Source organism: Triticum urartu, chromosome 3A (genome assembly GCF_056163025.1).
Source record: "Triticum urartu cultivar PI428250 chromosome 3A, HENAU_Tu73, whole genome shotgun sequence".
Lineage (NCBI taxonomy): Eukaryota > Viridiplantae > Streptophyta > Magnoliopsida > Poales > Poaceae > Triticum > Triticum urartu.
Window position 1 is genome coordinate 617177124 of NC_141875.1, and position 16052 is coordinate 617193175.

At 51.6% G+C, this 16052-nt stretch overlaps 1 protein-coding gene across 1 annotated transcript; it reads left to right on the plus strand.

The window, feature by feature from the left end:
• Window positions 1–4524: 4524 nt before the first annotated feature.
• LOC147980818 (uncharacterized) lies at window positions 4525–5046 on the plus strand. Its single transcript, XM_087516964.1, has one exon. It carries the CDS (start codon window positions 4525–4527, stop codon window positions 5044–5046), a length of 522 nt encoding a protein of 173 aa, XP_087373090.1.
• The last annotated feature ends 11006 nt before the right edge of the window (window positions 5047–16052 follow it).

Consider the following 16052-nt stretch of genomic DNA (forward strand, 5'->3'; position numbering starts at 1 on the left):
TTCAATTTACTACGATTTTCTTCACCATTTTAATCATCCACGCAAAACAGCCAATTCATCATCCAGGCAAAATAGCCAATTGAGAGGATTTGAAACTCCAACATCTGATTAGCATTACAACACGTAATGGGACAATTAAAATATTAAAACAAATGCAAAAGATTTGGGAAGCTCTTGTTCAGTGCCTTAAGCGACCGAACATGTTGCTGGCACCCACACGCCCCCACTCTTGGGCGGGCCCAAGAAGAAGGCAATCCCTCTCTGGTCGTCGCTTGATCGTGCTTTTTTGGGGGCCGATCACGTTTGACTGGCCGCGGTCAACTGGTTAACCATTGCCTTTTGAAAAAAATGTGAATTCCGAAAATGTTCACAAATTTTGAAAAATATTCATCAATTTTGAAAAAAAAATATTGTTTGAAAAACGTTCATCAAATTGGAAAAAAAGTTCATTGAATTTGAAAAAAAATCATCAGATTTGGAAAAAATCATCAAATTTAAAAAGTTCATTGATTTTGAAAAACATCAAATTTGAAAAAAATTGAGCATACTGGAAAAAATAGTAAAGAAAAATTTAAGAAATGGAAAAAAGAATTAGAAAAAACAAAGAAAAAAGGTTCCAGAAACAAGTGGTTCTTGCGAACCAGAAACTGGTTGGCGTCCTAAAAAAGTCGGACTGGGAAGCTTTCCGCGAACTTAAACAGAGTAAAAAAAATAAGTATTAAGTCATAGGCATATAGATATCCTAGTGGTCAGCTCGGTTTACAAGAGTAAGAGATCACGAGTTCGATTGAGGTTGGGCACCTTTTTGTAGTTTAAACAAATAAAAGAAAAAAAGGCAAATGGATTTGGGAAACGTTTGGGGCCGGGGCGCCGGCCGAACCATTCGGCCGGTCGCGCACGACCCGTGCGATCCCCTCCCATCGTATGGCCAGCCTTTCCACGTGGATGGGACACGAGGCTGACGGGGCCCACCAATCGCTCGCCATTTAAACCCCCCACGCGGCTGCGCTGCTTCCTCTCTCTCTTTCATCTCGCCGGTCCCTACCTCAGTTGGCCATCCTTGTCGCCGTTCGCTGTCCCCGCCGACCGTCCTCATCACCAGTGGCCACCCGCACCGGCCGTCCTCGTTGCCGTTCGCCATCCTCGCTCGCCGGCCTCAGCGGAAGCTGGAACCGCGTCGTTTCGTGCTGCAACCGGTGCCCAGGAGAGCTGCCATCATGGATGACGAGCATGGTGATAGCGAGCTGCGAGGACGGCGGCGTTGTTCCGAGCAACACTACAGACGTCATGTTTTGTGCTATGTGCTACAACCAGTGTCACATTTTGCTACAACCGGCATCCCACTCAGCTACGATCGGCGTCGTGTTTTGCTACCACGGTTTGAGTCGACGAGCTCATAAACCATGGCCGCACGTGCGATGGGGCTGAGCACCGGTGCTAGCATGACAGGGGGCATCACCTGCGAGCTCACATGCAAGTCACCCATGGCTTACAATCTCGAGGCGGATGACGAGCTGGGAGCACCATGGGAGAGTCCCCCTGATGTCGCAACAGGTGGTCTGGAAAGCTACAACCGATGCAAAAAAAAGCTTCAACCAGCGACGGCTGGAGGTGAAAGAAGATGACAAAACGCTGAAGTTTTGCTACATGCTTCAACCGGCATAGCATTTTGCTACGACCGGCGTGATGTTTTGCTACAACTCATAACTTTTCTCTGGTTGTAGTGTCAGGTTAGAGCTTTCTTTCTTAGCGATTGAAACTTTTTCATACACGGTTGAAGCTTTTTCCGTCCACGGTTGAAGCTTTTGTGTAAATGATTGAAACTTTTTTGTTTTGAGAAGACCTTGGTTAAAGCTCTCTCTATCATCTGGTTGAAACTATTTCATTTAAGGTTGAAGCATTTTGGTCAGCGGTTGTATCTCCTCGTGAATCGCAATGCCAGTTGAAGCTTTTCCATCTAGGGCTTGAAGCTTTTCCATCCAGGGGTTGAAGCTTTTTTAACAACGTTTGCAACACAGAGGGTGTGCGACGGTTCAAGCCTAGCCTCGGTTCAGCCGTGAGCTCGTCTTTGAGGGCGCGTGTCCGGTGATCTTCGCCGCCGCAGCTCCAACCGTTGCAGCGGAGTTGTGACCATCGCTGGGGGAGCTGCAAGCGGCGCACACGCTGCTGCATGCGCCGAGCCAGCATGAAACACAGGTGGCCACCGGCAGCGAGGGCGGCAACCGGTGTCGAGGGCGATGACCGGCGCCGGGGGCGGCCAAGCCCGGTGGTGCTTCGAGTCTGGGTGCCTCGCTAATCCATGACGGCTAGATGCGTACAACAACGGAGGAAGAGATGAGTTGCTTTGACTTGGTGAGGATTAGATCTGATGGTTAATACAGAGGTAAATCGGGCGGCTGCAGTGTGACCGGCCGAAACTTTCGGCCGGGGCACCGGCGCAGATTATTGCCCAATGGATTTGCCTAGCGCGGAGGGTGTGTGAGCGCTCCTTTGAAAAACTAGTAAGCTTGCACATGGTTTGAAACATGACCATATGTAGGATAGATTTCTCAAAAAAAATGAAATTTCATGCAGTGCACAACACCTAATTCATGAATCATACTAATAATTTATAATATCATTCTCCATGAATCAACATACTTCCTAAACAAATATATATCACACGCCTTTGCATCAGTTATATAATCTTTTATCTCGATGCATAATTTCTCAACACATGGTACCTAAATGTTTACAATCTCCTATGAATGAATTATAGTATGTGAACAACATGTCCAGGCAGGCCTTGGCCCATCATAGTATGGGTCAAATATACAACCATTTGAAGCGGTGTGATATTGTTACAGTATAATCCAGTCAGAAATTAGGATGCCCTTGTTGGGCAATGGACCATTTTAAAACTTCATCACCATCGTACCTACACACATACAAGTATTGCTCAGTAAATAACCATTTATGTACCAACTAAATTCAGTAAAGGACTATTACTATGAGAAAATCAAGTGCTGTTCAGAAAAGAGAGAAGTGCCCATGATCACTTCAGTTATAACTGCTACTGCTAGCTGCTCTTGCTTCCCTTCGCATTGTAAGGGTGTAGTATTTAGCAACAAAACCTTGCATATCAAATTATACAAAAAACATATCCTACAATGAACCATTGACTGATCTAAAAACCAACATTGGCATCCAAACTGGGCCTAGCTCTCCATCTAAAAATAATCTTAAAGAACTAAGAAAAAAATTGCAACATCAAGTGAATTTGGGCTGAAGTGAATTTGCCTTTGGTTGACCAATATTCTTTATCTTTTTGTTCCAATATTCTTCATGTTTGGTTGACCAAACACCATCTCATATTATGATTTATGAAGCTATCATTTAATAACACCACAATATCCTCTATCACCTCTGTAATGCTGAATGGAATACCTGGTAAGAAGATTTACTGTAGAAGGGGAGTACCACAAGGAGATCCTCTATCACCTCTGTTGTTTTTCATAGCTGCTGACCTGCTCCAATCAGTAACAAATAAAGCAATGGGAATGGGCCTCCTTCATGCACCTCTACAAATAAATTCATGCACTGACTTTCCAATTGTCCAGCATGCGGATTGTTAGGCAATAAGCCGCAGGGAGGCGTCGAACGAGCCGGGCGCGTGTATGGGCGCGCGCCGGGCGAGTTGGACGCGTCGGGACCGCGTCAAGTAGTGCGTGCGTGCGTGTAGGTCCAGCACGGGCATGTCTGTGCGGACGTGCGCAATGTGTGTGCGTGTGACTGTAGGCCGTTGGCGAGCTGCGCGCGGTGATCGCGTGCGATCAACTGGTGGCCCGTCGTGACCCGTGCGCGTCAGAGCGCGTCGTGGGCACGAGCGAGGCAAGCGGATCGCGGGCGCGGGGGGAGGGAGCGTGGGTGCGTGCCCAGTCGCTGGCTCCGGGTATAAAGCCGCGGCGGCTGATCGTTGTACTGGTGCGGGTTTTGTGAGTACAAGCTCGTGCAGTTAGCGTTCGTGCACCGGGAATAAACCACCGTGCCCTCGTGTTCATCTTCCTCTTTCTCCTTCTTCGGTGAGCTCGAGCGACGGCGACAGAGAGAGCGAGGAGGAGCGTCGCGAGGGAATGGCGGTTCCAACAGTTGGCATCAGAGCCACATTCTGTTCAGGGCGCGCCGGCGATGTCGCTCGTCCCCTGCGCCGACGGATCGGGTGGGTCACTGCCGCAGCCGGTGCCGGTGCTCACCGGTTAGAATTACACTGCGTGGGCAATCAAGGTCGAGGCCAACCTTGACGCGGCCGGGCTCTGGGAGGCGGTGGTCGTGCCAGAGGACGCCGCGGCGGCGGTGATCGCGAAGAAGGACAAGCCTGCGCGGGCATACCTGCTGGGCGCGCTCGTGGAGAACTTGTTGCTGCAGGTGGCGTCAAAGAAGACGGTTGCAGAGGTGTGGGCGAGCTTGAAGGCCAGGTTCGTGGGCGCGGACCGCGTGCACGCGGCGCGGCTCGGCACGCTGGGCGCGGAGTTTGGGCTCCTGCGCATGGCAAACGCCGAGACCTTGGATGATTTCGCCGGGAGGCTCGGTGGGATGGCGGCGAGCTACGCGGCGTTGGGCTCGACCCTGGAAGACGCCGCCCTCATCAAGAAGCTGCTCGACTCGGTGCCGAACCGCCTATACCCGGCGGTGGCCGGGATCGAGCAGTTCTGCGACGTCGATACAATGGTGTTCGAGGATGTGTTGGGGCGGCTGAAGGCTTTCGATGAAAGGCTGTGTCAGCGCGGACAGGCGGGCGGTGAGCGGGCAGACGGTGAGCAGCTCATGTTCACCGCGGTACAATGGCGGGCGCGCGAGCGGCGCCGTGGTGGTGCACGCGGAGAGGACAACGACGACGACGGCGCGGCCAGCACAGCATCAGGCGGAGGGGACAATCGTCGCGGGAAGTGCTACAAGTGCGGCGTCAAAGGACATTTCAAGAGGGAGTGCCCCCTGCTGCGGAAGGAGCCGGCCGCGGGGCGTGCGCTGATGGCGGACACCGACGTCGAGGACGCCGGGCTGCTCTAAGCCGCGGCTTAGGGCGCGAATGTTAGGCAATAAGTTGCGGCGAGGCGTCGAACGAGCCGGGCACGTGTATGGGCGCACGCCGGGCGAGTTGGACGCGTCGGGACCGCGACGAGTAGTGCGTGCGTGCGTGTAGGTCCAGCACGGGCGTGTCCGTGCGGACGTGCGCAGTGTGTGTGCATGTGACCGTAGGCCGTTGGCGAGCTGCGCGGGGTGATTGCATGCGATCAGCTGGTGGCCCGTCGTGACCCGTGCGCGTCAGAGCGCGTCATGGGCACGAGCGAGGCGAGCGGATCGCGGGCGCGAGGGGGAGGGAGCATGGGTGCGTGCCCAGTCGCTGGCTCCGGGTATAAATCTGCAGCGGCTGATCGTTGTAACTGTGCAGGTTTTGAGAGTACGAGCTCGTGCAGTTGGCGTTCATGTGCCGGGAATAAACCACCGTGCCCTCATGTTCATCTTCCTCTTTCTCCTTCTTCTTCGGTGAGCTCGAGCGACGGCGACAGAGAGAGCGAGGAGGAGCGCCGCGAGGGACTGGAGGTTCCAACATAGATGACACCTTGTTAATAATGCAAGCTGATTCCAGACAGCTCATCTGTCTAAAAGCCCTACTAAACACTTTTGCATGTTCCACTAGTTTAAAGGTAAACCACCAAAAGTCTATCATGGTACCTATCAATATTTAGGAAGAGAGGGCTCAAATTTATGCTGGAACACTTAATTGCCAGATGGGACACTTCCCATTCGCATATCTTGGGCTTCCTTTAGGACTTCACAAACCAACAGTGGAGCAGTGTTTACCACTGGTTAACAGGATTGCAAAAAATATTGGTTGGTGTCGGTGTCAAAACCGGCGGATCTCGGGTAGGGGGTCCCGAACTGTGCGTCTAGGAAGATGGTAACAGGAGGCAGGGGACACGAAGTTTTACCCAGGTTCGGGCCCTCTTGATGGAGGTAAAACCCTACGTCATGCTTGATTAATATTGATGATATGGGTAGTACAAGAGTAGATCTACCACGAGATCAGAGAGGCTAAACCCTAGAAGCTAGCCTATGGTATGATTGTGTGTTGTCCTACGGACTAAAACCCTCCGGTTTATATAGACACCGGAGAGGGCTAGGGTTACACAAGGTCGGTTACAAAGGAGGAGATATGCATATCCGTATTGTCTAGCTTGCCTTCCATGCCAAGTAGAGTCCCATCTCGACACAAGACGAAGTCTTCAATCTTGTATCTTCATAGTCTAACAGTCCGGCCAAAGAATATAGTCCGGCTGTCCGGAGACCCCCTAATCCAGGACTCCCTCAGTAGCCCCTGAACCAGGCTTCAATGACGATGAGTCCGGCGCGCAGTATTGTCTTCGGCATTGCAAGGCGGGTTCCTCCTCCGAATACATCACGGAAGAATTTAAATACAAGGATAGTGTCCGACCCTGCAAAATAAGTTCCACATACCACCGTAGAGAGAATAATATTTCCACAAATCTAATTTGCTGACTTGTTTTGGCAACACGACCTTATACCATGGCCCGGTGATTATTCGAACCGTTTCCTTTAACTAGCCTCGCACATAACGCGAGGCAGTTTTTTGACACGTCTTGTTAAAGCAGAGATCGTGTCCCCTTATCATGGGATTCTCGTCAATACGGGTGTGGGTAACCCAACCGCGCCATCGATTCCGGCGCTTGGGGGATAAGTGAGTTTTACCAGGCTAGTGGGGGCGCATAGTTTCGGCCGCCCATATAAAGGGATAAAGATTCACCTTTTCATCCACGCCTTCTTCCTCCTTTGCTCATCCACTTTCGCACACTCGAGCTCCAGCGCCCTAGTCCGCATTTCCCACCTCGACCTTCTCCAACCATGTCCGGAGCAGGAGGCAGGTGGATGGTCTCCTCCGTCACGGAGGGACACATCAAGAAGCTGAGGAGAGCCGGATATCTGCCCGACGACATCGCGCACCGGCTCCCAGATGAGGGGCAGCTCAGCCCCACCCCCAGGCCCCATGAGAGGGTAGTGTTCCTTACCCACTTCCTCCACAGACTGGGATTCCCTCTCCACCCATTCGTCCGGGGGCTCATGTTCTACTACGGCCTGGATTTCCACGATCTGGCCCCGAACTTCATCCTCAAGATCTCGGCATTTATCGTCGTTTGAGAGGCCTTCCTCCGCATCAAGCCCCACTTCGGCTTATGGCTGAAGACCTTCAACGTCAAGCTGAAGGTAGTGAGCGGCCGCCAGGAGGAGTGCGGAGGCGCCATGGTGGGTAAGATGGCCAACGTCACATGGCTCGAGGGCTCCTTCATGGAGACCATAAAGGGGTGGCAATCGGGGTGGTTCTACATCACCGAGCCACGTGACCCTAAATGGGCAGCGGCCCCCGAGTTCCGATCTGGCTTCCCCATGCGGCTCACCTCCTAGCAAGAGAAGGGCCTGTCCTGGGGTAGTTCAAGAGAGCTGACCGGACTCCAAACATGTATTCAAAACATGGTGAACAAGAAGCTCAAACTCGTCAACGTAGTCCAGGTCATGCTCATCCGCCGGATCCCCCCGTGCCAACAATGGGCTTTCAACTTGTGGGAGTTCGACCCAGCCCAGCACCGAACTCTGAACAGGATCTTCGACACAACTCACGAAGAAGCCTGGAAGGTGCTATTCAAGAGTGCCTAGGTTCCCCCTCCCACTACCGAGGACCGCGGATTCTGCACGAAGCGCCAAGCCAGCGCGGTAAGCTGTTTTACCTCTTATAGGATACTTGTTTTTCATAGTTTGACTCTATGCAGGATCTAAGCTCCCGTACCTTTGACAGGACTGGCAGGAGACGGCCGGACGGATCGACTGTCTGGATCCTTTGCCCGAAGGCCCAGCAGACGCTCTCCTGGCGAAGATGCTGACTCCGGCTCCTTACACGGTGCCGGAGAAGACCAAGAAGGCCAAGGGAACCCGAAAGAGTTCCCGATGCCAGGCATCATCGGACTCACCGTCCGATGACTCTGCGGCACACTCTTCCCCCGAAGACGAGGAGGAAGAAGAAGATGCTCCCCCTCCAGGCGGGTGAGACAAGAAAAGGAAGGCCGCCCCAACTGGGGAGGGGGGGGCTGAAGGGTCCAAGAAGGGAAGGACTCTCCTTCTGGCAGTTCCACCGCCGCCGCCAAAGGCGAAGACGAGTGGTTGCCCAGGGCCAAGCCCCTGGGGAGGTCCTAAGTATTCTGATACCAGAGTAACTCATAGCATTCCTTTGTCGCAGTGCTTTCCCTAACGCCGAATATGATTATGCATGCCGCCACGAGCCCGTATCGATGTATCGTCGGACGGCTCCCTGGGCTCGTCGGATATGGATAGCGATCCACTTTCGACCGCCACATCCCCTTGCCTTGCGGACGACACCTAGGTACTGTCTCAAGAGGCACCGGGTCGAGGGGAGACAGTCCTGGAGGCGCCTCAAGGCGACCTTCCGGACTCCGGAAGCAGAGGGGACAAGGCCCCTGAGGGCTCCGAGTTCGGCCTCAGCCGAACACCGCGCCGGAACCTCCAGTGGTTCCGGACTCGGGCAGGTGGCCTCCTTCCAAGAGGGGCGAGACGCCTGTGCCGGTGACCTCTGTCCATCCAGAGGCACCGGACAATCTACTGGGAGCGCTTCGCAGCGCTTCCATTGACGAGGAGCACCGTACTATTATGAGTGCGGTGGTCCAGAAGGTTCAGTCCGCCAAGAGCGGAATGATTGAAGCCTGTGCCAGCCTTCTAACAGGCTTTGAGGTAAGTGTTTAAAATATAGGAAAAATATTACCGCATAGACAGTAGCCCCTGATGCTCCGTTCGGTGTTCACAAAGAAAAGCCGAACAGAGGATCAAACAACATCGCAGGAGTCTAATATAAGTATGTCAATATGCATGTGCAGGCTTCGCTGCTGGCATCTGCCGCACTGACTGCGGAGGTCGCCGCACTGAAGCAGGACGTTAAAGTGTCCAAGGACGAGCTCGGCCTTGCCAAGAGGCAGCTCGAGGAGAACAAAGGTAAGTAATACCTAGTTTATGGATATGTATAAAAAGAATATGATTGTAAAATGACAGGATCATCATGAATTTGCCAGGGGCCACGACCGAAGTTGCGACCCTAAGGCAAGCGTTGTCCGAGGCCGAAGATAAAGCGGCCAAGGAGCGCACCGAGCGGGAAAGGCAAGAGGATCGGGTGGGCGAGGTGCAGCAAGAGCTCCAGGCTCTCGTGACGAAGCACGAGGCGTTGGAGCTTGACTCGAAGACGCGAGAGTCTGAGCTTGCCACGGCCCTCGAGAGCACGAAAAGTGCCAAGGCCGAACCCCAAAAGGCCCTCCAGGAGATTGACGCGATGAAGAAAATAGCGGCGGTTAAGGCATTCTATATGCAAAGCAAGCATGTGAAAGTAAATTACCTATTACTTACCCGAATCCGGAACTCTCCAGGAGCATTCGTAGATTTGCCCCGCAGCGTGTCGAATGCCGCACAGTTTTACCAGGTCGAGGCGGGAAGCTCAACGGAGAAGTTGTTCTGGTCTCAGTATACTGGGACTGAACACCCGGTGCCTATGAGCGACCAGCTGAAGCAGCTGGTCGAGCTACACAAAGCGGCCGAACATGCCATGAAGGGCTTTATAGTATGGCTGTGGCCTGGCGACGCCCTTCCGAACAGCTACATCGGCCTGGTGAGGCGGCTTGTGGACGCCTGCCCATGGCTGGAGGTTGTCAAGCGGTCTGTCTGCATCGAAGGTGCACGCCGGGCTTTCGCCCGCGTGAAGGTGCAATGGGCCAAGCTAGACGCCATGAAGCTGATCAAGGAGGGACCGCCGCAGGGCAAGGAGCATCGCACCCCCGAAATTTATTATGAGGGTGTCCTGAAGGGTGCCCGTCTTGTAGCGGACGAATGTTCAAAGGATGTAATATTTGAGTAAACTTGCTCGTGTGATCCTGTATGATGAAAACTTGTTTCATTTGCACTATGCAACTCTTGTTTGAATTTAAAATATTACCTTCTGTTTGGCTGTTTATCCAATCTGAGAGATGGCTAGTCCTTGGCTTCTGCCCCCATGCCGCGAGTGCTGGGGTGTTCGGGATAAACCTGAGCACTCTTGTTCCCATTTTTGGGTCCTTCGAGAGAGGTGCTCAGCACATTGAACAAGGCAACCAGACTAATAATGCTTTATCACTCTCACTTAGCCATAGAATTCTATAATTTTAAATTTCGGCGAAGCCCCTGGTATTCGGAAGGCCGAATTCGGGGCGCGATACACGCCTTTAAGCCGAACAGGACCGACTCCTCGCTCTAAGCGGCATAAGTCTTTAGGGACTCGAAACCTCGCCGAACAGCGACCAGTCTCTCGCCTTATCATGACAGTCAGTTTTAGCTTTCTCTACTGAGGCGCTTAGCCCAGCAGAACCGGGGCACAATCGCAGTAGTTCTCCTAGCGCTACCTTAGCCGATAGAGCAGAACGTAAGGTACCAAAACATAGGAGCCGGGAAACCCAACATTTGACCAAAGACATGATTCAGAGCTGATGCATATAATGCTATAAGTTCGGGGTGCCGCACTTGTGAAAGTGTTCGGACTTCTCACACCATATTGTGGGGTACTTAAGCCCCTGGTGTGTTGGGCTTAACAAAGTGTACGGTTGCAAGGCGTCATTAATGAACACATATATATAAAACAAGAATGCAATAATAGTCGTAATGTTATGCGTTGTTTATTCAAAGAGGTGCATTAAAGCAGAATGATACAGATAGTGCGATAAGCAAAAAGTAGTACTATGTCCCTTCCAAGGGCAAGCCGAGGAATAGTATTAAAGAAAATATTTCACTCGTTATCATAATCCACCTGGGAGTTCCGTGGTGTGATGTAGCTTTCTGCCTCTCTTGGTTGCTGCATCATGTGTTCGGCAATCATGCTGCCGGACAAGGTTTCCAGAGATTAAAGTCCTGAAAGAGAAAAATAATAAAGCAGGAAGCCCCTAGTGCCGTTTAGGCCGCGTCTTGGAGCGTGCCGTAGTCGTGCCCCCCTCCCCACCTGTGCCCATGTTATTTTTAATGCGTAATTATGTACGCGTGGCACGAATTTCGCCGTTTGGCTTGGGCCGGGGTGGGGGCCGCATTGCTATGCGAGCTCAGACCATGCCAGGCGGTCTAGTTTCCGATTACTCCGAGCACGTTTGAAGGTGCCCGGGTCTTGAAACGCCGAACTGGTGGATTTCCTTGAGAGGCTGCTTTACGCTTCTGCTGCGAGGGCCGCAGTGTGCTCCTCCGTGCGGGCAGAGCGCTCTGTGTTTCCGTTAACTGTGATGACCCCCCGGGGTCCTGGCATCTTGAGCTTGAGGTATGCATAATGCGGTACCGCATTGAATCTCGCAAATGCGCTTCGCCCGAGCAGTGCATGATAGCCACTGAAGAACGGGACTATATCGAAGATTAATTCTTCGCTTCGGAAGTTACCCGGGGATCCGAAGACCACTTCCAGTGTAATTGATCCTATGCAATGGGCCTCTACACCTGGAATGACACCTTTAAAGGTCATTTTTGTGGGTTTGATCCTTGAGGGGTCTATACCCATTTTGCGCACTGTGTCCTGGTAAAGCAGGTTCAGGCTGCTACCGCCGTCCATAAGGACTCGAGTGAGGTGAAATCCGTCAATGATTGGGTCTCAGACCAGTGCGACGAATCCGCCGTGACGGATACTAGTGGGGTGGTCCCTGCGATCGAAGGTGATCGGGCAAGAGGACAATGGGTTGAACTTTGGGGCGACTGGCTCCAACGCATATACGTTCCTGAGCGCATGCTTCCGCTCCCTCTTGGGGATGTGGGTTGCGTATATCATGTTCACCGTCCGCACTTGTGGGGGGAACCTCTTCTGTCCTCCGGTGTTCGGCCGCCGGGTCTCCTCTTCGTCATCACTGTGTGACCCCTTATCTTTGTCTTCGGCAATTAACTTGTCGGCCTGCTTGAACACCCAGCATTCCCTGTTGGTGTGGTTGGCTGGCTTGTCAGGGATACCGTGTATTTGACACGAGCGATCGAGTATGCGGTCCAAACTGGACGGGCCTGGAGTGCTTCTTTTAAATGGCTTTTTCCGCTGACCGAGTTTAGAGCCTTTGAATCCGGCATTGACTGCCGTATCCTCAGTATTATCGCTGTTAATGCGGCGCTTATGTTTGTTACGACGTGACCTGCTATTGCCGTCCTTGGTATCCGAAGTACCATGGTTTTTTGATATGTTATTACTGCGTACCAGCCAGCTGTCTTCTCCCGCACAAAAGTGGGTCATGAGTGTCGTGAGGGCTGCCATAGATTTCGGCTTTTCCTGTCCAAGGTGCCGGACAAGCCACTCGTCGCGGATGTTATCTTGAAAGCTGCTAGGGCCTCTGCATCCGGATAGTCGACGATTTGATTTTTCTTTGTTAGGAACCGTGTCCAGAATTTCCTGGCCGATTCTTTTGGCTGCTGAATTATGTGGCTCAAGTTATCGGCGTGTGGTGGTCGCACATAAGTGCCCTGAAAGTTGTCGAGGAATGTGGCTTCCAGATCTTCCCAACAGCTAATGGACTCTGCTGGCAAGCTGTTAAGCCAATGCCGCGCTGGTCCTTTGAGCTTTAGTGTGAGGTATTTGATGGCATGTAAGTCATCGCCGCGGGCCATGTGGATGTGGAGGAGGAAATCCTCGATCCATACCGGAGGATCTGTTGTGCCGTCGTATGATTCAATATTTACGGGTTTGAAACCCTCTGGGATTTGATGATCCATTACTTCGCCTGTGAAGCATAGGGGGTGTGCGGCGCCTCTGTATTAGGCTATATCGCGATGCAGCTTGAATGGGTCTTGCCCACTGTGTTCGGCCCTGCCGGATTGACTTCTACTGTATCCGGCGTGACGTTTATCGTCTCGCATAGTGGCGCACCCTCGTGATCCGTAGATCGATCTTGCATGTTTTGCTTTGTTCTCCAATACGTCTCATAGGTCTGCCGTATTTCCCCATGCCTTTTTATTTGAATGGCGTTGGGGTGCAGGCTGAGTTTTTGGCTGGAATGCCTCTCTATCACGGCCACGAGGTGGCCAATCAGCCGTGTCATACGCTTCTTCCTCCAGTCGGGGTAGCAACATGCATTTTGGGTAACTCTTGGAGGGGCGCTCGGGTTTATATTCCTCGGCCGCGAGGTCTTCAGTCCATCTATCAGCTAGCAGATCTTGATCAGCTTGAAGCTGCTGCTGCTTTTTCTTAAGGTTATTTGCCGTGGCTATAAGCCGGCGTTTGAAGCGCTCTTGTCCGACGGGATCCTCTGGCACGGCGAATTCGTCATCGCCGAGGCTTGCCTCGTCTTCGGAGGGGGCATGTAATTATCATCCTCCGCTTCTCCATCTACCGCTCTCTCAGGAGGGCTGGCTCCTCCATCCTCCTGCTCTAAATCTTGCTGGAGGGGATTGTTGTTTTCTTCGGCACTATCCGGAGTGTTATTATCTCCTGTGCCGGTATCACCACTTTTGCTTTGGCGGGACTTAGAGCGGCGCCGCTGACGTCGGCGCTTGGGTTGCTTCTTGGAGGGGTCATCCTCCGATGTCTCGTCGCCATTGCCTTCTTTGGGTGTGTCCACCATGTATATATCGTATGATGAGGTGGCTGTCCAGTGCCCTGTGGGTAGTGGTTCATCTTCGTCTCCTGCATCGTCGTCCATACCGTCGATGTCTTCGGAGTCAAAGTCGAGCATGTCGGTTAAGTCATCGACAGTGGCTACTAAGTGGGTGGTGGGCGGGCCGCGAATTTCTTCGTTGTCCGCATCCCAATCCTGCCGGACATAGTTCGTCCAGGATCCTCCTGACAAGGAGAGAGACCTTAACAAGTTCAGTATGTCGCCAAAGGGCGAGTGCTGAAAAATATCCGTGGAGGTAAACTCCATGATCGGAGCCCAATCAGATTCGCTAGGAACGGGCGCAAGCGGTTCGGAGTCCGTGGCCGGAGAGAGATCCGGCAGTTTGTTAACACGGCTCTCGTGCAGAGTAAGGTCGATGTTCGGCTCGATCGCCGATGAGGGTAAGGCCTCCGTGGCGGGGTCCATCCACCCATCCATGGACGGCGCAACTGGCTCCGAATTGAGGGTCGGAGCGGCTGCCGGTGCGATCTCCTGAACACTGTCTAATGGTAGAGCTAAATCGTACTCATCATGACCGCGTGATGCGCAATGAAGATGCTCGAATCCGTCGAAGATCAAGTCTCCGCGGATATCGACCGTGTAGTTTAAGCTTCCAAACCTGACCTGATGGCCAGGGGCGTAGCTTTCAATCTGCTCTAGGTGGCCAAGCGAATTGGCCTGCAGTGCAAAGCCACCAAATATAAAAATCTGTCCGGGGAAAAAAGTCTCACCCTGGACTACATCACTATCGATGATCATAGGAGCCATCAAGCCTAACGGCGACGACACAGAGGAACTCTCAATGAAAGCACTAATGTCGGTGTCAAAACTGGCAGATCTCGGGTAGGGGGTCCCGAACTGTGCGTCTAGGCGGATGGTAACAGGAGGCTGGGGACACAAAGTTTTACCCAGGTTTGGGCCCTCTTGATGGAGGTAAAACCCTACGTCCTGCTTGATTAATATTGATGATATGGGTAGTACAAGAGTAGATCTACCACGAGATCAGAGAGGCTAAACCCTAGAAACTAGCCTATGGTATGATTGTGTGTTGTCCTACGGACTAAAATCCTCCGGTTTATATAGACACCCGAGAGGGCTAGGGTTACACAAGGTCGGTTACAAAGGAGGAGATATGCATATCCGTATTGTCTAGCTTGCCTTCCACGCCAAGTAGAGTCCCATCCGGACACGAGACGAAGTCTTCAATCTTGTATCTTCATAGTCTAACAGTCCGGCAAAGAATATAGTCCAGCTGTCCGGAGACCCCCTAATCCAGGACTCCCTCAGTTGGCATTGCCACATTCATGACCTATGCAGGCAGATTGTTAATGGTTAAATCAGTTCTAGCATCTCTCACAATTTTCTACATGAGCTGCTTGGATGTACCAGTGACTATTAAGCAACAAATCTTGAAATATTTCAGGCACTGCTTGTGGAGAGGACCAGATATAGAAGACCATAGACTAGCTTTAGTAAAATGGACCATTGTTTGTAGACCAAAAAGTCAGGGAGGGCTAGGAGTCATGGATATCTTCACACAGAATACAGCACTGCTTATGAAAAACTTACACAAGTTCTACAATAGACATGACATTCCTTGGGTGAATTTGATTTGGGAGACACATTACAATGAGGACAAGTTGCCAGGAGATGAATTAGTAGGTTCTTTCTGGTGGAAGGAAAACTTCCAACTAGTACAACCGTTTAAAGGCTTACCAAGGTGCAACGTGGGAGATGGCAGAAGTGTTTTTTTTTCTGGTTTGACTTATGGTCTGAGCAACTACTGCAACATCAGTTCCCCCATCTTTTATCTTTTGTGATTAATGACAGACTTACAGTGCAGCAAGTTCTGGCCACAGAATACCTTGAAGATCTTTTTCACCTTCCATTATCAATGGAGGCTCATGAGAAATTCTTGCATCTTGAAGATATGTGTTACTCCATGAGGCAGTCACAGTATTAGAACCACACAGACACTTGGAGCTACATCTGGGGTAATGAACACTTTTCCTCTGCCAAGGCTTACAATGTTATGATTGGTTTCAAACAAACCCCACCTCAATTCAATTGGATATGGGATTCATCATGTCAACCTAAACACAAAATGTTCTTATGGATGCTTTTACATGACAGACTCAATACAAGAAATCTTCTGGAAAGGAAAACATTTGTGTTAGAAGACTATAACTATGCCCTCAAGGGGTGCCAACAGGAGGAAACCCTGCATCACTTATTCTGGGGATGCACTTTTGCCAAGAGATGTTGGGATCACGTCTGCCCCACCAGAACTCCAAATTTATCTGTTTTTAGGCTTTCCAGGACATTAAAGAAAAACTAAGATTACCTTTTTTCATGGACATAATAATACTTAAT